At 35.1% G+C, this 25130-nt stretch overlaps 1 protein-coding gene across 6 annotated transcripts in view; it reads right to left on the bottom strand.

Moving 5' to 3' along the window:
* The window catches only part of MIA2 (MIA SH3 domain ER export factor 2), a 103502-nt gene that overhangs the window by 2180 nt on the left and 76192 nt on the right, over positions 1–25130 (bottom strand). For all 6 annotated transcript variants that reach the window (XM_061180796.1, XM_061180797.1, XM_061180802.1 and 3 more), the window contains 6 exons: positions 24632–24699; positions 23311–23393; positions 21534–21662; positions 18439–18597; positions 5173–5295; positions 376–434 (listed from right to left, as the gene is read on the bottom strand). In XM_061180796.1, the coding sequence (XP_061036779.1) occupies positions 376–434; positions 5173–5295; positions 18439–18597; positions 21534–21662; positions 23311–23393; positions 24632–24699 (621 nt within the window). The remainder of the gene's footprint in view (positions 1–375; positions 435–5172; positions 5296–18438; positions 18598–21533; positions 21663–23310; positions 23394–24631; positions 24700–25130) is intronic.

Here is a 25130-nt window from a genome sequence, read left to right as displayed (position 1 = left end):
TATCAAGCATATACTGAGAAAAAGAAAAGATGCTTATGTTAATATTTCCAAGGTGACCAAAAACCAAGACTGTAAGCACGGTAAACAAAAAACATACTTTAAAACATTCAAATAAAAAATCCAAGGGGGAAAATTCAAGTTCTTGTTTAACTATATAAACTAAATCAAACCTCAAGTCTGTACCTTGTACTTTATCACCATAGGGTACAATCCAGAAAGGAAATAGCTATAGTGTTAAGTACGAAGTATATTTGTGGAAAAGGAAAAAGCAGCTTTTAATCAAAAACTAGATGGCTAGCTAAATTTCTATTCTAGTAAACCAAGAGATTAGAAAGATCCTGAATACATGGATAAAATTCCACTTTCAATACTTACACCAAGATCGTCTTTGCTATCATTTCTACTGGATTCCATTTCTGAAGACGCTGGCCCATCTAGACATAAAAGTTAAACCGTGAAAAATACATGATTTATCGCTCCATTCTTAGATCAAGAGATCACAAAGGACACTGACAACCAGCTTGACACCAGCATCCTGTATTAGGGCCACAAGAACAGCTTGAGGTCCCTGGAAATTTTGGCAGACTCACGAGTTCTGCAAAGGTGTGTGACTGTGGTTTCCCTATCTTGTGCCTAGGCAATCCTGAAAGCAGCATCATTAAGGAAGCTTCCAGGAGGTAGCATCCCTCTCCCTCCCTCCTTCCTTCATATTTCTCCTGCCTTCCTTCTTTCCTTTCTTCCTTCATTTTTCTCCTGCCTTACTTCTTTCCTTTCCTTTCTTCCTCCCTTCTTCCCTCTCATCTTTCCTTCCTTACTCCTCCATCATGTAACACAGACTAACAATTGGATTAGCCACTGTTTCTAAATAAATGTTTCTGGACTTTATCATCAAGAACTGCTCAGGCTCTAAGAACATAAATTCAAACAAGCCTCTCTCCGACCACGACTACCTATCCTCTCCCAGCCTTCTCATTTAGCTACTCCCGCTACACCTGTCCTTGGATTTCACTGAAGCCTCCAGTCCTCTGATCTAACTCTCAGTTTCCTCCTTTCTGCATTTCCTTCCCTAATTAACAGACTTCAAACTCCATCACTAACAGCCCGTCCCTAGTGTCCTTATCCTATTGGCCATTTTTCACATGTGCTTGACAACATTCAGCCCTGGATTAATTCAACTCTCTGCTTCCACTCTGCCTATACCTGAGCCACTTAGCACTTCTGGGGGTAAACTACACCACAGAGCCGTGTAGACTGTCTCCACTCCAGGCTGAGAGACCTCCAGCCACATTTCCAGCTGCCTATTGCCTAGCCTTCCTTCTGCATCTTCTAAGCCAGTTTTCCCTTCAATCCAAAACCTCCATTCTCCTCAAACCTACTACACCAGTCACTTAGAAACTCCCTTAACTTTTTGTAGCCAAACATATAAATGTATCAGCCACTATATTCCTATGATCTTACTTCCTATTATCATGGGAAAGGATTCTTCTAGACAATCTAAGACCCTGATTCTGTACTCAGAGTCCCCCTCCTCCAGCTTCCACAGGGATCTTCCTCTCTCTGTTGCCTCCCTCCACCCTTTCTGCTAGACCCATCCTATCAACAGGTCTCTCCCAACTACTCTTTTAAAATAAGACAGAAAAAGAGAATCACCCCCTTACAGCTAGCTCTCCCCTTCACAGTGAAAAACTGTTCTATATACATTATTCAGAATTCCTCCCATTTTGTCCTCACTGTAGTGCAATCTATGTGCAACATCCACTGCTCCAATGAAGTTACTTCCCCCAAGATAGAAAAGTCTCTTTTTTTGCTAAATTAAAATAGAACTTTTAGTCCTCATTTAATTTTATTTCTCACTATTGTTGACTACTCCCTCCCTCTTTAAATCCTCTCAGCCTTCAACTACTGGGATGGTACCTTCTCTATCTCTCCTTTCTAGCTGCTCCTCCTCAGTCTCCTCGGTGGGCTCCACTACTCCTCAGTGGCGGTCTCCTCAGAGTTCCACCCTCAGCCCTACTCTCTTCTCATTCTTGCCTTGAGAAATCTCATCCACTCCTACAGCTTTAATTTGATGTATATCACTACAGACTTCCAGACGTTTAATTCAGATCTAGATATTTCCCCCAGGACTTCAGAGCTTGAAATGCCTACTTGAATAGTCATGCAGGTGTATCACAGGTGCAGCTAAGTCTGTAAGTTCAAAATGTAACTTATAATCTTTCCTGTCAAATGTTCTGCTGCTCCTTGTTCCTTGTCTCAGAACAATGAATGGTCCGAGTGCCATAGCCAAGAACCTGAGCATCAGCCAAGACTCCTCCTCCTCCCTCACTGCCACATGCCTTCAATCTTAAGTCCTCCCAGTTCTATTTTTTCTGTGTCTGTTCACATCTATCTGCTCTGCTAAGTCACCACCATCAACCCTGCAGACTTGTCACAGTCCCCTAAAAAGTTACCCTCCTTCCAATCTTTAACCGCGCCCTCCAATCGATTCCCCATAATATAACCAGAGCAATTTCTCTAAAATGCAGATCTGATCTGATTATTTCTGTTTAAAACCCTTTAATGTGTTCCTATTATCCTGCAAATACGGCCAATATTTCTGAACAGGTTTGCAGGTCCTTGAAAACTTTATGCACTGCTTACCTCTTCACTACTTGTTTCAATATTCCCTGAAGTGCACCTTCCACTCCATGTTGCAGCCATAATTTAAGAGGCAATCTTAATTCTAAGTCTTTAAAGATGCTATTCTCTCCTCCCAAAACATTATCAACATCATTTTGGCCCAGCTAATTTCTCCTTTAATTCTCAGCTTATATGTCACTTCCTCCAAAAAGATTTTCTTGACAAACCCACATTCAAAATACCACCACCTAGGGCTTCCCTGGCGGCGCAGTGGTTGAGAATCCGCCTGCCAATGCAGGGGACACAGGTTCGATCCCTGGTCTGGGAAGATCCCACATGCCGCGGAGCAACTAAGCCCGTGCGCCACAACTACTGAGCTTGTGCTCTAGAGCCCGTGAGCCACAACTACTGAGCCCGCATGCCACAACTACTGAAGCCCACACGCCTAGAGCCCGTGCTCTGCAACGAGAAGCCACCGCAATGAGAAGCCCGCGCACTGCAACGAAAAGTAGCCCCCGCTCGCCGCAACTAGAGAAAAGACTGCGCGCAGCAGTGAAGACCCAACACAGCCAAAAAATAAATTAAATAAACAAATTTATAAAAAAAACAACCAAAAAAACACACAAAAATACCACCACCTCTCATCTGGGTTAGTGGCTAGTGGCCCGTATGCTCCCATAACATTTTGCACTCATTACTTTTGTCACTATATAGTGCAACTGCCTACAGACCTTTACTAGACCTCAAGGTATAAGGAATGCTGACCTATTCACCACAGAAATACAGCTGATACCACACAGTGCCTATCATACAGCAAGCATTCTATAGATATTTAGTGCATCAATGGCAGGGTTGATGCACTAAACTGATCCACTACCCTCTCATTTCAGTATAGGGATCAAGACAATGGCTCTGGAGTCAGACAGACATGGGATCAAATCCTGGCTCTAATACCTCCTACCTGAGACCGTGAGCACCTTTTAGAGCTTTGGTTTCTTCATCTGTAAAATCAGGATAATAGCATCTACTTTATAGGTTCATTGTGAAGATTAAACGAGATAATTCATTTCATTCAATAAACATTTACTGAGCACTAGTGCTAAGTTAATGTATCAACCTATCTCTCACCACTCTCCTTCATGTAAATACCATAAACTGATAAACCAATAATAATATATTACATATATAGAAATTTTTCTATTTACAAAATACTTCCACACACATTAACTCATTTAACCCTCATAAGATCTTGTATCAGGGGATTAATAGCTCAGTTTTACAGCCATTCTCCATCAATAACTCATGCTCTTTTGTTTTTGCTTATACTGTTCATTATTACTAGCACAGACCCTTACCTCTTAACTAATTTTTCAAATTCCCTCAAAAGCAGCTCAAATGCCACCTCCTTCGTGGAGTTTTCCTTTATCCTTCAACTAAATGGGAGCTCTCCCTTTCTGTGAACATAACATATTCTCTCATGGGACTTACTATTCTGACCAGTATTAGTTAAGCATATATATTTGTCCTTCTCTCCTATTTAATTATTAGCTTCTTACAGCTAAAAACTATACTTTACTGTAATTATATTATCTACCATGTCATGCAGGGTACCTTCCAAACAGAAAGCACTTTAAAATTATTTGCTAAATTGGATACTGTTCTATCACAAAAAAAAAAATGGACATGTGAAAAATTTTAAATAGCATTAGTTTAGAAACAGATGTTCAATCATACATGTACTTTCATTCCATTAAGCTTAAATTAATGGGGGAAAATAATTTCAAAAGCCAAACAGTTAGAAATAATTAACTTAATTATAATAACAGAAAAACAGGCCACAGGTCTGCTTTTTTGCTTTATTATTCAGAGAAGAATGAGTTTCTAAAATAATACATGTTTCAACTGGATAACCCCCCTCCCCTAAAATATATACCTTTTCCTGAAGAAACCTTTAACTCATAAATTTTAATTTTCTACTTACTTTTAATCTTTTTATTTCCTTAATGTTAAATACTTCTAATAGATACACTGGATATATATATTTCCCAACTTCAATGGGTTGCTGTGAAGTGGTTTAAGAAAAAGAGCCCATGACAAACAGTTGATTGCTCAGTAAAATTTAAATCTACCTAAGCATGAAAGGTTTAAACAAGGTAATTGATTAACCCATCAACAGAGTATGCACTCAAATTATTTTTCTGGTAGACTATAACATATCCATTCACACCAGCCTAATTTCCCTAATTACTAAACAGGATATATGTCAGTGGACTGGAAAAACTAGAAATTAATCACAGAACACAGTAAAATTTACCATCTTGGGTTCATATAGTAAACTCATTACAGTGGTGCCCAAACCAACCACCAACATATGTGCAGACGCCATGGATGTGTACAAAATAACAAGAAACATAAAACCAGGAAGTTCTCAGGAAAGAGACTGTGGCCTTAAGAGCTAAGCAGAGATCACAATTATATTAGTCCTTTATGCAGCTTCCAGTTCTTTAGTATGCCACCATTATTAAAAAACACATACACACAAGTATTTCTTACCCGTTTTATCCAAAGATGGCATATTAAAACTTCTGAGTTCTGCTGGTCCAGAAAGTCTACCAGAATTAGAATAAAATCTGTCTTGCCTTTGTGGAGGAAGAACTGGATCAGGGTACGGTTGGCCTAGAAAACACGTTTTTAAAATATCTTCATTAAGATAAAAATAAATCGAGTTTCCTTAAGTTTAATATAATGGATGTAGATATTTTTCTTGCTTTCTGAAAGACTGACACAGGGACTTCCCTGGTGGTGTAATGGTTAAGAATCCGCCTGCCAATGCCCGGGACACGGGTTTGAGCCCTGGTCCGGGAAGATCCCACATGCCGCGGAGCAACTAAGCCCGTGAGCCACAACTACTGAGCCCACATGCCACAACTACTGAAGCCTGCACGCCTAGAGCCCGTGCTCCGCAACAAGAGAAGCCACAGCAATGAGAAGGCCGCGCACCGCAACAAAGAGTAGCCCCCACTCGCTGCAACTAGAGAAAGCCAGCGCGCAGCAACAAGGACCCAACGCAGCCATAAATAAATAAATAAATAAATAAAATAAAAGACTGACATATATTCTTGGTAGATAACAGTAGACAATTTTAGGAAAATTACACACTTTACTAAAGGCAATAACTTTGCTTTTGTAGTAAACACAAGTATAATGCTACCCTGGAGTTTAATAGTTTCCATTACTATGTGTAAATTAGAATATATGAATAGAATTTGGTTACATATATTAACTTTCAATTTTAATAACAGTGGAAGGAAGCAGATACATCAATATATCAAAAAAGGCTTTGAGAAGCTAGCTACTAGCAAAGAAAAAAAAAGCAGAATATGCTGTAAACATAGCAAGAAATTTAGCAGAACTGACAATGATAAAAGAAATGGTCACCAAAGCAGAAAGAGTATCATTGAGGTCATCAAGTAATCAAATTTTCAGTAACTTCAACATTTTGGAATTTAGCATCCCTCCAAAACTAAAGGGAAAGATCTCTGACTCAAAAGAGGAATGGAAGGTTCACAATACTCAGATTAAGGATATCTGGAGAGACACAAATTTAGGCACAGACTCTGACTGAGGTGCTTCTACAGCCAGCCTCCTTTGTCATTTATGATGACAAAATGGTAATAATTCATGGGTCTTTGTGGAACTCATCATTCTTGAAAAAATATAGGTAGTCTATCTCATCTCCGATAGGTGATGGTAGACTTCGATAGATTAAGTAGGCATTTGCCAATCTCCAAAAATATGGTGAAGGACAAAGGGGATAAACTGTGTGACTCTCCCCCATCCTAACAGATACAGACAAATGGCCTCAAACTACTTTCCATGACTGTCTCAGGCTGTGGTTCATAATGTGAACTCCATACAATGTTGGATATGTCACTTGTCATCTGACTCAGCCACATGGGACCTTATTGACACACCTTTCTCACACAAAGCCAAGGATACCACCTGGCGACAACTAGAGTCAATGAAGAGAATTATATTTAATGAGCTCTCAAGGGTCAAGGGATGTGACTTAGAAGAGGAAGATCCGGATAGTCTTGAAGGCTCATTTCCTCCCCCTTTCAGAGCTGTCTCAATGGTCTGAATGAATTAGCCCAGTGGAAGAAAAGGCCAATACCAACCACTGAGATCTAAACTGAGTTTTCCCTTTCTACTTTAAACATGGGATTAATTAAACGGCAGAGCTGGGCAAGGGGATAAGGATAAGATGGGGAAACCTGAAAACTTCCCAACTCTTTCTCAATCAGCTCTCAAGATACCATATCATTATTTTGCTTCTAAAATACATCTCCACAATATCAATAACCTCAGAAATACAAAATTTTGCTACAAGTATTCTATTTTATCAATCATATGTCCACATTGCCCTCCTCTGGGATAATTAAATCTACCAGCTCCTATTATGTGCCAGGCATTAGTGATACAAAGTTGGTTTTGATACAGTCTGTGCCCTTATGGTGACAGAAACAAATAAAAACAAATAAAATAATGCCTTAAATAAAAGGGCATACAAATAATATGAGAGATGGCCTATCTAATTCTGATTGGAGGAGTCAGAAATGATATCACAGAGGAGGTAAAGCTTGCCCTGAAAGAAAAATAAGGAAGGATGAACAAGTAAACAATGGTATTCTGGTCAAATTCAAATACACATATACATGTATATGTACATGTACATACACACACACACACACACACACAATGTAATAAGATAAAACTATGTAGAAAGCATATGACCAAAGACTAAAATACAAATAAGGACATGAATGCTTCCCTTCTTCTTTGCCTTCTTACCTTTGTTTCCTACCACCCTTCTAAGAAAAGAGATGATTGAAAAGAAATAATGGGAGAAGGAAAAGAATCAGGGAAAAAATGAATAAAAGAGTGGAAAGGAATGTACAGTGCATTGTGAAGCAATTTCGTAAACTAAAAATTAGAATAAAATTCAAGATGTCTAGTTTAAACAAAAGTGTTATTCATCTCTTTTCATTCCAAAACAAATCTTAAATTGCAATAGTTCCTTGGGTAACTATTTAATAATTTGGGGGTCTATCACATAACAAGAACATCAGCACGGTTGAGAAGAGAATTATAAAGATGGATAAAGGGTTTGAATTTTTTTTTAATTCAATACTGTTTGCTAATCAAGTACAATAAGCACCTTCACATAGAATGTGAAGAAATAGTTTAATCTAATGATTAAGGAATTTAAAAGAAATGGAAAGCAAAATTTCCAGGAAGTAGTTGATAAAAGCATTGATATTGGTAGGTTATGGCTCTGGAATAAAGAGACCGATGGTATAGAGAAAATGTCTAAGAAACAGACCTATGCAAATATGGACATTTAAGATAAAAGTGATATTTCAAATTGATAAACCAATAAACAGTATTAAAACAACTGTCTATCCAATGGGGAAAAAAATAACTCTCCAACTAAACATTAAAACAAAAATAAAATCCAGACTAAAGGCTAAAAATCAAAACAAAATTTTAAATTTTTAGAAGAAAACAGAGAATATTTTTTTTATCTAAAGATAAGTCTTAAAGAAAACAAAAATTCCATAAAAATAAATTAACTTACCTATAACAAAATTTGAAAACTTTTGTTTTTTGATGTATGACAATAACATACATAATAATAAACTAAGAAAATATTTGCAAAATATAAAAGATTAGTATCCAAAGGATACTAAGAATTCCTATTAAGCAAGAGGGAAATGGATCAGGCAATTTACAGGAGGAAATACAAATGATCAATAAACATGAAAAGAGGCTCAAGCTTACTAATAATAAAAGAACTACAAAAAATAAAGAAAGAAAAATGAGAAAACTTTTAACTCATGTGGCTGGAAATATTCAAAAAAGTTTTACATCAGGTATTGAAGAAATAGCTACTCTCAAATTCTTCACACATAACTACTCTTGAGGACAAAGGGCAACATCTATTAAAACCAAAACTACGCATATCTTACTTCCCAGCAATTTCATTAACTGGACTCATCTCTAAAGAACACATGTGTAAAAAAAAAAGTGTTAATTGCAGCAATGTTAGTAATGGTGAAACACTGGAAACACCCTAAATGTTCATCAGAGGAGACTGGATAAGACTGGATAAATATATTGTGTTATATTCATATATTTATTTATACAGCAATTAAAATAATAAACTTTATATTAAAATGGAAAGAATTCAAGAATATATGCTGATAAAAACTTGATAAAATAGAAAAATACTTTTAAAAAAATCATATATAGACTGTAAGTTTACACACATTAAACTCATGAGTGGTTGCCTCTGGGAAAGAAGGAACATAATGACCTTCAGAAAGGAAACAGAATAGACTTCAACTGATATACTGTGCTATTTATTTTTATGTTTTATGTACCCATTCTCTCCCTCCCTCTCTCACACACACACACACACACAGCTACACATATATATATATGAAACAAGTATTAATATGTAAATTCTGGGAGGTGATATACAGTATTTTGCTATATTATCTATGTTTTTGTTTCTTAATCTGTAAAATGGGAATAACACTCTTAAGATTCTTAGAATGATTAATATAAAGCACTTAACATAACATCTGGCACAAAGTAAGTACCCCAAAGTAGCTGTAATGATAAATTAAATTTTTTATGATTATAAACTATATTAAAAAATAGTATTGACTAGTCTCTTTCAAATCTAGGACCATAAGCTTCAAGTAGATATTCAACATTGCCCTGTAAGCATACCACATTTCACTGATATTTAATCAGCTTCACTCTCCTAAATGGCTACTGTGTACCTTTTTCTCCCTCCAAATCTCTGACAATCCCCTCCTCTCCTATCCCAAGTTAATTATCTTGCATATCAAGAAACTTGATGCAGGAACTTCCCTGGTGGCACAGTGGTTAAGAATCCGCCTGCCAATGCAGGGGACACGGGTTCAATCCCTGGACCAGGAAGATACCACATGCCGCAGAGCAACTAAGCCCGTACGCCACAACTACTGTGCTCGCGTGTCACAACTACTGAAGCCTATGCGGCTAGAGCCTGTGCTCCGCAACAAGAGAAGCCACCACAATGAGAAGCCCGCGCACCACAACGAACAGTAGCCCCCGCTGGCCGCAACTAGAGAAAGCCCGCACACAACAATGAAGACCCAATGCAGCCAAAAATTAATTAATTAATTAGTTTATTTATTTATTTTAAAAAAAGTACAAGGAGGGGAAGTGACATAATTCACCTTTAATGCATATCTCTCTACATTAAGTAGCACAAGATCTGCTGAGAATTAAGATTCTCATTCTTCTCTATTACTTCTCTATTCCTAGAAAAGGAGGCTGTGAGGCTAGATAGAGGAACAGAAGGACACTGAAGTCAGAGCACTGAAAGATCAAGAGGGGCACTGAGAGGTCAAGAATACCAAAGAGTGAAAAAATGATAAAAACTGAAACTTTGTTTCATTAAAGTGTCTGTGGTTTTCTTACTTTTTTTTTTAACTTAAAATTCTAACACAATATTTACATGAAATTAGACACAATTACTATCTTTCTTGTTAGATTCAGGAATGTATTACTCTGATTAATACCTGCACTACAAATTATTTGTAGATGTAATTCTCAAGAATCAGTTAAAAGACTAAAAGCCAAGAATCCTGCAGATTCATACCCTGACAGTCAAAAAGCTATCGTTTAAATTCTAGCATTACTTTTCTTATTTGAATTATTTGTTACTAGTATTGTTGAAACATAGTTACTAATTACAGTTTATAAAAAGCATAAGAGGGCTTCCCTGGTGGTGCAGTGGTTGAGAATCTGCCTGCCAATGCAGGGGACACGGGTTCGAGCCCTGGTCTGGGAGGATCCCACATGCCGCGGAGCAACTGGGCCCGTGAGCCACAACTACTGAGCCTGCGCGTCTGGAGCCTGTGCTCCGCAACAAGAGAGGCCGCGATAGTGAGAGGCCCGCGCACCGCGATGAAGAGTGGCCCCCACTTGCCGCAACTAGAGAAAGCCCGCGCACAGAAATGAAGACCCAACACAGCCAAAAAAAAAAAAGTAGTCAGGGAAGCATGCAGTCCCACAAGCTGTTGGCTTCTTAAAAAAAAAAAAAAAAAAGCATAAGAATATTTTAATATGCATGCCTCTTAAAATGTATTAGTAACTACTAAATATGGGAGTTAAGAGATCATATTTTAAGACTTTCTAAAAACTTGCTTAAATTATACTCTTCAAGATTGCTTACTATGCACAGCTTTGTAAATAAGAGCAAGTACAAAGAAAAGGCAATTACTTAAGTAGAACTAAACAGAAAAATCATATATTCCTTTCTTCCAAAAGGTAATATTAAAATCTAAGAAATTATGTTACCCAAATATATTTTTTAAAAGATAGTTATATAATAAGTGAAAACACATTATAAAAGTATAATCCCTCTGGGTAGACTGCATTCATGACCTCAATTCTTTACCCTTCCTTGTATCCTTGTTCTTAAGAGGTAGAATATATATCCTGCCCAATGGTTCCAAATTCTGTCACGTGACTTGCTTTGCCAATCAAATGTTAGCTATTGTGATTCAAAGAGAGGCTTTAAAAAGCACTTTCATGTGTTTGCTTTTCTACTCCTGAACTTCAACAGGATGAGAACCTCACAGAATAAAGTTCCACTTCTTACAGAATGAAACACTGAGCAAGGCAAGTCACACTGATTAAATTTTTGTTGCAGTTCAATATTTATTAAGAATTTATAATGGGCTTGTTATTTCCAGAACATTTTCCTGTTAAAATTCTAATTCTGATTACTTATGATATGTGAATATTAACAACTTATTTATATTATTCATCAAGAACTTTTTTTCTGCTATAATTGTAAAGATTTCTATCTAAATTCGTAAGATGAATAAAAATAATCGGAAAACTGACCCTTAATCTGAATGCTGGTTTATAGGTGTGCTCAAATTGTGAAATAATCATCAGGTTATATGCTTAAAAACACCTGCACTTTACTATATGTGTATTGTATCCAGATAAGAAGGGGTTTTTTTAACTTTTGATTTTAAAATAAAGATTCCCAGAGAGCTGCAAAAATAATACAGAAAGTTCCTGCATACCCTTTACCCAGTTTCCCCAAATGTATACATCTTTCACAACTATAGTGCAATATAATAACCAGGAAACTAACATTGGTCCTATGAGTAACGTGTATAGTTCTTGCCATTTTATCCCATGTGTAGATTTGTGAAACCACCACCACACTCAAGATACAGAACTATTCCATTACCAAAAAGATCTCTCCATGCTACCCTTTAGTCACATCTACTCTCCTCCCCCTTCCATCCGTAACTCATGGCATCCACTAATCTGTTTTCTAGTTCTATGATTTTGTCATTTCAAGGATGTTATATACATGAAATCATATGATATGTGACCTTCTGAGATTTTTTTTTTAGTCAACATAATGCCCTTGAGATCTATTCAAATTATTGCATGTATCAATAGTTCATTTCTAGTTTGATTCCACCATGGTCAGAGAACACACTGTATGATTTCAATTCTTTTAAATTTGTTAAGGTTTGTTTCATGGCACAGGATATGATCAATCTTGGGAAATGTTCCCTTGGGGCTTGAAAAGCATGTCTATTCTGATGATGATTTATGTGACTCATAGTATTTTTGAGGATTTTTTTGGTGGTTGCTCTAGGTATTAACATAACTTATCACTGCTTACTGGTGTCAACATTTACCAATTTGATTAAATTGTAGCTTGACCTAGAACAGGAAGTCTCCCAATAAGAAGTTTTTAAGAACTGAAAAAGGTGTGTTCATCAATTAGGTTTAGAAAAGAATGCTGTAAATAGTCTTTGGTTTTACTAACATTGTATATTACAATACGTTATTTGGTCTACCAACTAGATTGAACATTATCTAACAAATCTCAACATTAACCATTAATACCTAACTAAATTTTCTATTACTCAGATAAACAGATTACACAGATCACTCAGTTCATCTCTCTCACTGTATATAAGGACTGAGGTCCAAAGAGATAAAACAAGTTTCAAAACACATAAAAAGATTAAAAAGAGTGAAGATTAGAAACCAAATTTCTTAATTTCCAGTCCAAATACTTTTTCACCTGAACCATTCTTGCTCTACAACATGCACTCTAAGTTATAAACACATAAAAGAATGTTAAATGAACATATACATTACACTACAGAATTTTGGAAGAAAAGATGATTAAAACCTATATTGGTGGGCTTCCCTGGTGGCGCAGTGGTTGAGAATCTGCCTGCCAATGCAGGGGACACGGGTTTGAGCCCTGGTCTGGGAAAATCCCACATGCCGCGGAGCAACTAGGCCCGTGAGCCACAACTACTGAGCCTGCGCATCTTGAGCCTGTGCTCCGCAACAAGAGAGGCCGCGATAGTGAGAGGCCCGTGCACCGCGATGAAGAGTGGCCCCCGCTTCCCGCAACTAGAGAAAGCCCTCACACAGAAACGAAGACCCAACACAGCCAAAAATAAAATAAATAAAATAAATAAATAAAAAGTGATAATAAAAATAAAGGAATTCCTTTAAAAAAAAAAACCTATATTGGTCTATTAAAAGATTGATTTGCAGCTAAAAATAGTGAAAATAAAATGTTGATTACTTGAAGAAACTAGATCTATACTGTTAACAAAACCTTTAAGTAATAAAAATATCTGAAATATAATATACAGGAAAAAGACAAGTTAGAGTATATCTTTTTTGACTACATAAGGGAAGAACATTCCCCCCACCCCAAAGTATTTAACAGTGCAAAAACAAATGATTCCTTGGAATTATAGAATCATTTAAAATTATTTCTGCTTACTCATCTTAAGTAAAGAAAACATTTTTTAATTTCGGCCAGGTACTAACATGTTAAGGGAACATATGAATTTTACAAAGTACGCTTAATAGGACTAAATTACAGAAAATCTGAAACTACGGAATCCACATCCTTCAGAAATTTAGTTATTCTCGTTGTCATTATTTTTTAACACAAGTGTTTTAAACTAAAATATTTTAAAATTTAAGAAAAATCTTAAAGACACAATTATTACTGGAAAGCAGGACTCTTCATGAGTCCTGATAATTCAACATAATATAAAATGTAGGTAGGGGGAGATTACTTTAGATTATTGCCATCTCTTGTTTTATGCAAGTCCACATTTTAGAGCTGAGAAAACAGTGACAGGTAAAATGAAAAACTCAAGATTATACAAAAAATTAACATCAGTGTTACGATAAAAACCTAGGTCTCCTCCTTCCTTATTCAGTGTTTTAATTTACCAATTAGCTAAGTGTAATACAAAATAAAAGAATCAACCCAGAAACCTGTTCAGTGACTGTTTAGATGAAATAGGGATGTACTTAGGGCAAACACAGAATATTTTTATAATTTTACTCTAGGTGAAAACAGGGCTAATAGCTAAATACATTTATCAGCATTGCTCCAATTCAAGTAGAATCTTAGGAGCCATTTAACCCCACTCATTCGTAAAGTACAGGACAGTCTCTAAAATTCCTTTGCTCTTTCTGCAGAGTTATCCTATTTCATTAAGATTAGCACTGGCACAGGTGCCCCTGTGTTAAACCAAATGGATCAGTTAGATTATTTGGAAACGCTCTCTGTCGAATGGATATATATCTCTTCTATGAAGACGTTAATTCAGAAGCTCACGATTTTGAATTTTCAGTTAGACTTTGAAAATAATGGATACCAGGTTCCATTTCTAGCATGGCAGAGTAAGCTCATAACAGACTGACCCTCCTGCATATAATAAGTCCAGACAATTTACAAAAAATAACTACCTGAAGTGTAGTTACTATAGAAAACAGTATCAAAGTTCCTCAAAAAATTAAAAATAGAACTACCACATGATCCAGGAATTCCACTTCTGGGTATTTATCCCCCAAAAAACCAAAAACACTAACTTGAAAAGATATCTGCATCCCCATATTCACTGCAGCATTATTTACAATAGCCAAGACATGGAAACAACCTAAGAATTCATCGATGGATGAATGGATAAAGAAAATGTATATACACATACAAACAATGGAATACTATTCAGCCATAAAAAAGAAGGAAATCCTGCCATATGTGAAAACATGAATGGACCTCAAGGGCATTACGCTACATGAAATACAAATCCTGCATGATCACACTTATATGTGGAATCTGAAAAAACAAAAACCAAACTCATAGAAAAAGAGATTAGATTTGTGGTTACTGGAGTTGGGGGGAGAGAGAAGGGGAACTGGATGAAGGGGATCAAAAGGTACAAACCACCCGTTATAAAATAAATAAGTACTAGGGATATAATGTACAACATGATGACTGTAGTTAACACTGCTGTATGATACATAGGAAAGTTGTTAAGACAATAAATACTAAGAGTTCCCATCACAAGGGAAAAAAACTTTTTTTTCCTTTTTTTTGGCTGCATCACGGGGCTTGTGGTATCTTAGTTCCCCAACCAGGGATCAAACCCAGGCCCCAGGAGTGAAACCACTGAGTCCTAACCACTGGACCGCCGGGGAATTCCCAAACTTTTTTTCTTTTATTTTGTATCTATATGAGATGATGGATGTTACTAAACTTATTATGGTAGGTAATCATTTCACGATGTGTGTAAGGCAACTCATTGTGCGGTACACCTTAAACTTACACAGTGCTGTGTGTCAATTATATATCTCAATAAAACTGGAAAAAATCGAAAAATTTTAAGATAATGAAATAAATACCTGAAGACTCTGGAGCATGAACAAAAGTAGGCAGATTTGGGAAAGGAGTGGGAACTTGAAAGAAGGGACCCATATGGGGTGAGTTTTCCTTTATAGTTTAGCCTGAAATCAGACCACAGTCAAACTATAGCACAGAGCAGTCAAAACTCATAGAACTTTCTGGCTTGAAAAACCAAAGGACGGGGCTTCCCTGGTGGCGCAGTGGTTGAGAGTCTGCCTGCCAATGCAGGGGACACGGGTTCGAGCCCTGGTCTGGGAAGATCCCACATGTCGCGGAGCAACTAGGCCCGTGCACCACAACTACTGAGCCTGCGCGTCTGGAGCCTGTGCTCCGCAACAAGAGAGGCCTCAACAGTGAGAGGCCCGCGCACCGCGATGAAGAGTGGGCCCCACTCGCCGCAACTAGAGAAAGCCCTCGCACAGAAACGAAGACCCAACACAGCCAAAAATAAAAGTAATTAATTAATTAATTAAATAAATTTTAAAAAAAACAAAACTCTACAGCGTGAGTTTTAAAAAAAAAAAAAAAAAAAACCAAAGGACAGAGCTCATGAGAGCCAGAGAAGTGGAACCTAAAATTGTGAGTTTTCTGCCCAAGTCTATTGCTGACCCCTGAACCACACACATGTGAGGCAAACTTAAGCAGTTTTCAGCAAAGGCTAAAAACTGAACTGATATTTGAGCTGCTACCCACCACAGGAGAGAATAAGTCTACAGTTTCACCAACTTAATTGTCTTGTAATACAAAACAAACAACATTTTTCAGAGAAATACAGTAGAATCCAGAACCTCCACAATGTCTATAATATAATCCAAAATTAATATACAAAGAAACAGAAAAATGTGACCCATTCTTAAGGGAAAATACAATCAATAGAGGCCATCCTCAAGATGACCTTGATGTTAGAACGACCATACAAGGACTTTAAAGCAGATATTGGGGTTTAAAAAATACTTATAATCATTTTTAAAAAGTAAGAAATTTCAGCAAAGAAATCAAAACTTTAAAAGATAAAAAGGAAATTCTAGAACTGAAAAACACAATATCTAAAATAAAATTGTACTGGATGGGCTTAATAGCAGAATGGAAGTGACAGAGGGAAGAGTCACTAAACGTGAAGACAGATCAAAAGAAATTATTCAACCAAAAAAAGAAAGGAAAAAAAATTGGAAACAAAATGAAAAGAGACTCAGAGACCTGTGGGACAATATCGAAATGTCTGAAAAATTACAGGTTTCAGGCAGTTTTTAAAGGACATGTAAAATATGTTCCAATTTTATGAATAACAGTCACTACTATTTGAGTTCTAGTCTCAGCTCCTCACCTGGCTGTTTTAACCTAAGATTGTCAGCTAATCTCTTCAGGGACTCAATGCCTTTCTCCATTTAGTAAGGGCACTGAATAGATTAGTGGTTCTTAAATTTAGCTAATCTTCAGAACCTCCTAGGGAGTTTTTTAGAAATAGAGAGCTTACCTCCAGAGTTCATGTTCAGAAGGTGTAATATAAATCAACATTGTAAATTATACTTCAATAAAATTTACCAAAAAAAAAGGCGTAATGAGGTGAAACCCAGGTATTTGCTTTTTTTTTTTGAAGTTCCCTAGATTATTTCTGATGATAAGTCAAGTTTGAGAATCACTACACTGGATAATACTTGGGGAGGTAGGCAGAGCATGTGACGGGGACTCTTGGTGCTGACAGCTTGTAAATTCTCAAAAGGAATGTCCTCTACAAAGATATACAGAAATATGATATCCACCAAAACCTTGAAATCAAGTCCCTTAAGAAAGGGGCTGCAGTTTATTAATCTTTATTTTTATCACAGCTAAACTTTAGAATGAAAGTTACTCAAGAAAAAGTCCTTGAAAAAAGGATGTTCTATGCCACCTGCTAACAGATTCTTAAGTTTTTAAGTCACAGCATATATATTTCTAAATATAAAAACAATAAGAAAAAATATTCAGCTTTCTGAGAATTATTTGGGTATTCATTCATTCAACAAATATTTACTGGGCAAGTACTACAGGTCCAGCATTGTTCTAGGTGCTGGAGATACAGCAGTGAACTAAAGTGACACAAATCTCTGTCTTTATGAAGTTGATATTCGAGTGATATCAAACCGAAGAAAGTGATATCAAACCAAAGGAGGTACCACTTCATAGAACATACACACTATCAAAGCAAAGCCTAATTCTTGGAATTAAAGGTTTTTTTATCACAATATTCTTACCTCCAACTCCTCAGGAAGCAATCTGAACTAGTATATTTTTTAAATTGTAACTAATTTATACAAAGCAGGCATAGCTCATTTTACATAACAGTGTCTGTCCCTGAAACACTATGCATAAATAAAAGTTTAGCAAGCTGAATAATTTTAAATACATTCCTTGAGAAAGTAGGGGAGATTTTAGTTCTATCAGGAGAACAGCAGTTATTGCCTTACTTCAGGATGTTCTACTGTGAGTCTTCTGGTAAATATATTTATTTTGGCAATTAATCTAAGATATACTGTTCAAGGTAAAAAGACAATTACAAGAAGGTGAATAGTATAAGTGCACAGAAGTGATGAAGGAATGGGTATACCTAGGTTTATGAATGCATACTAAAAAGGAACTCCCTAAAAGATATAAAACTAAATTCTGGGAAGGGCATGCTTAAGATGATGAGGGGGATTTTTTTCACTTTCCTAATTATACATTTCTCCATTGTTTGGATTTTCTAACATAAATATAAACATGTATCACTTCTATGAGCAACAAAAACAATAAAGACATTCCATGGGGTGGCAGGGGGGCAGAGAGGACAGCCTTCTGTAATGTGAACAATTATCCCTAATTATTCTGTTTGGAAATGTGTGTATTGTTGTTTTCTAATATACACCATGGCTTTTCTTAAGACAGGGCACACATGTTCTCCTCTTTTCTTCCATTCCTGTATGTTGCACATACTGGTTGCCTTTCAAATAAACATACTAACTATACTCTTTCCATACCTGATGGAGGAATCATCATCCTACGATCTTGTTCCCAGGGAGGTGAAAGGGACCCAGTGTCAGAAGGTGCTCTATGAGGATCAATTAACCTATCAGAGCTTGATTCTCCTCTTTCATTGGTAATCTGATGGTCCAGAGGATTCCCTGGGCCTCTTGAGCCTAATTAAAGAAGAAAAATACAACTATGTTTTATCTAAAAAAGTATTATAAGATCCATCATCAAATAAAATCCAGAGCTTTTTAAAAAGGAAAAACAATCAGATTCCAACAAAGTTTCCCTAAGACACATTAGACTGTAACTCTATCTACCAAAGCCATTTCTAAGACAAAAAGGAAAAAATAATTTTGTCATGTACATAAACAAACACTTGCCTATAAAATTCATTTTTAAATGTTATCACCATCATTATTTACACATAAAATCAGTGGTTAAATTGAAAATTATAACCACTAAGTCTGAAAAGTAAGAGTAGAAAGTAAATTGCAAAGTAAGAGACTTCTATACCAGATGTAATAATTATAAAATCAGGTTTTTGTTGCTTAAACTAATATGCCAATAGTCAAAAAGAGCATGATGCCTTTAAAACAGTCATCTTTGAGGCTAATATACCTATTTCAATATTTCTGAAACAACTCAAAGCATTTTTTAGAATAACTCTTTTAGAAATGTACTCAGATTAACTTAAGAGCCACTCAAAAAATTGGATCTTAATGTTGTAACATGACTCTCTACTTCTGCCCCAAAATGATTTTAACCAGTCTGATTACAAACTTTATGTCTGCCAAATAAATTTGGCTTTAAATGGCTTCTAGCAATTTCTAAATATCAAATTCACCTTCAAAGACAGCTCACAAATCTGAAGGCGAGTCTAAAACAAGAGCTTCAAAAGCAACAGCACTGTCGAAATAAACACTTTGAACAAGGTAACACTCATTTGGATAAGAAAAACTGACATGCTAACATTTATAAAGAAGGGAAATCATTTTAAAATTCCTTTTCTATGACCACAGAAAGAATGGTACCTCAATTAATAACCCATATTCAATTAAAATGAAAAAGACAAATATAAAAAAATTTTTAACATTAAATAACAAAATAAATTAATACTTCATTTGTCATTGAGGGGGGAATGAGTTCAAAAAACAGCTTTTTAAAAAAAATTGTTTTAATAGAAATCTTTCTAAAATGCTTCCCACATTTCAGTACCTCCTTTAAAAGAAGAGACTAAAACTAATATGACCTTTTCATGGTAACTTGTACAAGTAAGTATAACCATTGTTTTTTTAATATGTAGTAATCTTTAAAATTGTCCTATCTACTCTCTTTTGTAGAGTCAGGAGGCCAACTGACTTTTATATCAGAAGGTCAACTTTTCTTTATTCCTTCTAGCATGTTCATCCTTCTAATCAGTTCATTAGAAGAAAAAGGCTGGGAAAGCAGAAAATTAAATCAATGAGAAATGTGTGAGAGTCCATTAGGCTGAGTTTGTCTAGAGTGAAGGACAGATCTTTAAAGGAGACATTCAAAGGCTTTCTCCTGATTGTTTACTTCCAGAGAACAAAGTACAGGCCAAGTGACTACCAGGTGAAAAACTGCAAACATGAAAACGCTAAAGGTTAAGATTTTTCATTCAGTCCAAAAGTTATATACAACTTACTCTAAAAAGAAATTATTTTCCTATACTCAACTTTATTCAAACATATATCTCATCCAAACTTTCAAAAAAAAAATGATAACAAGAGGAAGGAAAAGAAATGTCATTCTTCTTTGGTGGGTCACAGAAACTTTTAATTCAAAACAACTCTTTTTAAGACCTGCTGATAACTTACCTAAAACTTCTGTAGCTTTTCTAATGAATAGTAAAACACACTTGCAAATGCTAACCACACTGTATCTTGAAAGTAATTTAAAAAGAAAGGAAAGTAATTTAAATAGGAGAGGAGAAATCAAAGGTAATTTTTACTGTTATTCCAAATATTCAATTGACTACAAGCAATCCTTGACTTATGTCATTCAACTTCCAGTGATTCACATTTGCAGTTTTGCCAATTATATACCCTTATCTCTAGGGCACTGTTTTTCAGGCTGCTGGCTACAACCCATTGTGGTACATGAAATTAACTTAATCTTAACTAGCATGCTTTTTTAATGAAATGGAATAGAAATGAATAGAAGATATCAGAAAGCATCAAAAATAGTAAGGGCAGTGCTATTCCATGTGACTGGTTTCAATTACATTTATGTTGGTGTGTAATATGACATGATATAAACACAGATTTGGGGCTAAAAACCTAAGACTCTTGATTTTGGAATACATAGGTTTGAATTTTGTTACAAGTCAAGGGAAAATTTTAAAGTAACTTGACAAAGTAAACAAAATATAGTTGAGAGATCAAAAGAGTAAAACTCCAGATATACAGGTAACATCAGGGTAAGTGCTGATGAGGTAAATGCAGAAGGATCAATAGCTAATGCTTGGGCTTGAAGTGGCTCTGGAAATTCTCAAAAACACATAAGAGGGTAACAAAGCAGACAATTTGGGGTCAGTTTCTCAAAGTATTAACAAATGATTTAGGTCTCTTTTAGGTTCCCATCAAAACTCTGCCTTCAAGAGAGCACTTCTGAATTCCTTGTTTTTAGAAAAAAAAAAAAAAAGGCTCTTTCACTTGTTGATTTTCTACCATGAAAAAGATCATGATAATAAGGTAAAAAAGATTTTTAAAATTCTATATTCCAATAATGTTTCATTAAAATACAATTTTATGCTAGGTTATATTGTGATTATATTTTATGTATTCTTTATAAAGTGATATATAGTATAATACTGTTTTTAAGAAGTTAAAATATGATTTTAAAAGATATATATCAAGTCCTTGAACAAAATGTAATCCATTATAACAGTGTTTCTAAGGGAAAAATATATTCAAATTAGATGTCATAAAGCCCCTTTCCAAACAAAAGTAACCCAGAATAAGTGCAAGGAATGCCTGTATTTTGCAAAGGTTTATTTTAAAGATCATTTTAAAGATAAGTTGAGATGAAAATATAAAGTAAGGAAGAAATCTAGAGTAATAAAGATGTTTAAACAATATACCTCTTCCTCCTCCCCCTGGAAGCAAAGGTGAGAGTCTGAGTGGACCCTCCAACAAAGTTGGAGGGGAGAGAAAAGCTCTCATTTCAGGTGAAGGTCGACCCAATGGTGAGGGACCATATGGGGAACGCTCTGGAATAATTAAAACAGCATATTTAAATTCATAGTTTCAATTACCTACACTACAGATTAGAATCCCATTTCAACAATTACCTTCGGGTCATTCTATTGCCAATTTAAGTTTAATCCCTGTCTTAAATACTAACCATGCCTTGGGTTTGGCTGATATGGGATAGAATTAAATATTGAACCCTCTGTTTTTAAAGTCTATCTACCAAATGGACACTTCAGGCAATCAAAACATCATCTTCTTGGTAACTAATACACTTGAATAACCATACAATATTAAGCAAAGGACATCATATTTTAGAGTAATAAGAGGACTTGAGGGGCATGAAGTTTGTTTGGTTTTGTTTTGTTTTTAATGGCAGTATGTTTCCAGATATTTAAGCTGGTGAAGGTTGTAACATGGAAGGGCTCTGTTTAAATCAGGGCCAGATAGGCTGTGTTGGGCCATGAATTACTTGAGAAAAGCTCACATTTTGAAAAGTAGGAATAAAAACCCACAAAATACTCTGAAACATCAGAAATTACTTTTGATTCATCACTAGTGAAAATTCAGTTTACGTAAAATAATTCATTAAATAAATCACTTTATCTATAAACCATATAACCAAGAGCCTTATCATTTTACAAACTTCACCATTCCCAAATAATGGTTATACTTCCAAAGATCAAAAATCAACATCAAAAAACAAACAAACTTAAATGCCACCAAAATAACACTTTTCAAAACATGTTAAATTTTATTATGTAGCTTATATAATATTCAAATATAGTTACAACAAAAGATCAAAGCATTATTTACCCTGAGACTTTTTTGCATTAGATTCAGATAAAAATTCCTTCTGTATAATTCCCCCCACTCCAGATTTTGTTCCTATTTGAAATCCATAACAATATTCTATTTTTTAATATAGAAATACTTTCATTTTAATGAAACTGGAGTCTCAAAAGTGATTTTTATAACTTTTCAACAGTTATTAAAAGGGGAATCTACCTATATAAAAATAAGTTTGTTTTCACTGCCCTAGAAGCTTAATTCCAATTCAACCAAAATTATTTGGAAAAATTTAAACTATTTGGAATAGTATGAGATCATAAAGACGCTAACTCATTAATGAATGGACAGAAATATTAAATACATCTTCCAAAGAACTGTTTCTTTTAGGGATAATTAAAGCAATCAAAACTCAGATTATTAAGGTTTTCCCAACTTTTTAATGAATACTTTAAAATAATTTAAAACCGGCTGTTTTAATTCTTATTTTTATAATTCAAGCAAATTCCAAAGAAAAGTTAATATATAAACAGTCACAATGCTATTCCATTTAAGCAATCCTTATTCATTCTCCAAAAAAATAATTAATGAGTACCTTACTATGTACCAAGCACTTTGCTTCTCAAGGAGCTCAAGGTACTAAACATACATTATCTTACCAAATGCCACTGAGCAAAGGAGGCAGCCATTATTTACATTATTGCTAGAGAACCAAACTCAGAAAATTGGGAGACCGTGAGAGAACTCAGATTAGAACCCTAGCTCCAAAATCTAAAATATTTATTAGCAGTGTTAATTCACACTAATATAAACTATATATGCAATATATATATAAATATATGTATTTTAAATGAGGGGTTAAAAAAAAAAAACAACTACCTCTGCCAAATGCTGTATTTGGAACATCAAGTGCGTAAGGATCTTTTTCTAAAAGTTCAAATTTAAACTCTGTTTCAGTTAATCTGCAAATAAAGAACAAACATCTCTAAGTTACTCATCCAAGAGAAGCACCCACATTTCAAGAAATTGCCACTATTAAGTACAAGCTACTCTTCACTATCTCAATATCTACATAAGAGAAACAGATCCTTTAAAATTATTCTGACCAAAATACCTTTCCATATCCCCCACTATTTATTTTGGGATAACAGGTTCCTTTTTGCCTAGTAATAGTGATGTTTTGTTGAGGCTTGGAATTGTTCTGTTTTTTTCTTTAAAAACAGAGTACAAAGAGTACTATATCACAGAATCCAAATTTTAGAAAGATCTTGAAGGGTACTCCAAGGTCAACCAGTTCAAGTCTATTATTTTACAACTAAGGAAAGTGAAGCTAGCAGTTTAAATGATTTATGTAAAATGAAAGTACCAGGATTAAAACACAGGGCTCCTAGCTCTGAGTTCCATATGCTTTCCATTATAATGTTATCCATATGATTCCAATCATAACATAAAATTGGAATCTGATTAACTCATCCTACTATTTTACTCCTAAATTTTTTATCTGAAAAATATGACATTTTAAAAGAATCTTATTTCTAGTTCTTGACCATCAGATCTGAAATAAAACATTTAATCATTCAGTTTTCATTTGTGAGTAGAAAAGACAAGCAAGAAGACTAAAACTAATACTGGATAATGTTAATAGTACATTCTGTCAAGAAATTATAACACTATGGGAAGACTTTTACAATCTTCATAGAAAAGCGTTTACTCTTCCCTTCGACTGTACACTGTACCCTTTTATCTTCCTATTCATTTTGTTATTGTAAAGCAATGCCACCCAATGCAATAAAACCAGGGAAAAAGAGAAATAATAAACATTCTATCCACTTATTCATTAAAAGATGCTAATACTCTGAGAAGTACTATATCAGAGAGATTCATCCTTTCTATCTCCATCTCTGGTAATCTCCCTCTACCTACACTGGTTTAAAAAAAAAAATTTTTTTTTTAAGTTACTTTTTACAAAAGAATCTGTGAAAAGTTTCCTTCTGTTAGAGTAACCTCTCCAAGACAAGTGTTTCAAACAAAAATCTAGTAACTCCTAGTAAAACTAATAGATACTTTACCACTAGATACGTTGGGTTCACTGAAAGCTTTCTTGTTTATCCTTATAAAAGTATTAACTAATTACTAAAATGACAACTAAGAATAAAAGTCATAACTAAAGTTTTTAAAGTATTCCCACTAAGATACTTACTTTTGTCTGTTGTGAGCATTTTCTTTCCTTAAATCATTGAGGTTTCTTTCAGCAGTTCGAGCTGCCAACTTAAGGAAAATAATGTATCTTTAAAAACATTTATGAAAACTTAAAATGAAAGATAAGCATATATAAATATCTCAATAATGGCGTACAAATATCACAGTCACTTAAGTAACTAAGTATCCATTTCAGTAAACTCAATGTAAAAAAATTCTAATTCAGAAAATTATTTAAAAAGGGAATGAGTTTCATATAACCAGAAGACATGAGCCTAAGGCTGGAGTTTAATCATGTACTTGCAAGAAATGCTTTTAGCTAGATGTGAAGTCAAGGATTAGCATTATTTGGTGCTGTAAATATGCAAATAAAATGACAAGAGCAATGTAAGAGGACCCAAGCTTAGGAATTGAGACTCAGGATCCTTATGCATGGCCGCATTGGCTATGGAACAAAGTAACCATCTCTGGAAAGAAATCACTGTAATTCTGTGAACCTA

Source organism: Eubalaena glacialis, chromosome 2, assembly GCF_028564815.1.
Source record: "Eubalaena glacialis isolate mEubGla1 chromosome 2, mEubGla1.1.hap2.+ XY, whole genome shotgun sequence".
In the NCBI taxonomy this organism is placed as follows: Eukaryota; Metazoa; Chordata; class Mammalia; order Artiodactyla; family Balaenidae; genus Eubalaena; species Eubalaena glacialis.
Note: the sequence above shows the minus strand (reverse complement) of the source record. Positions and strands in the feature narration are given on the sequence as shown.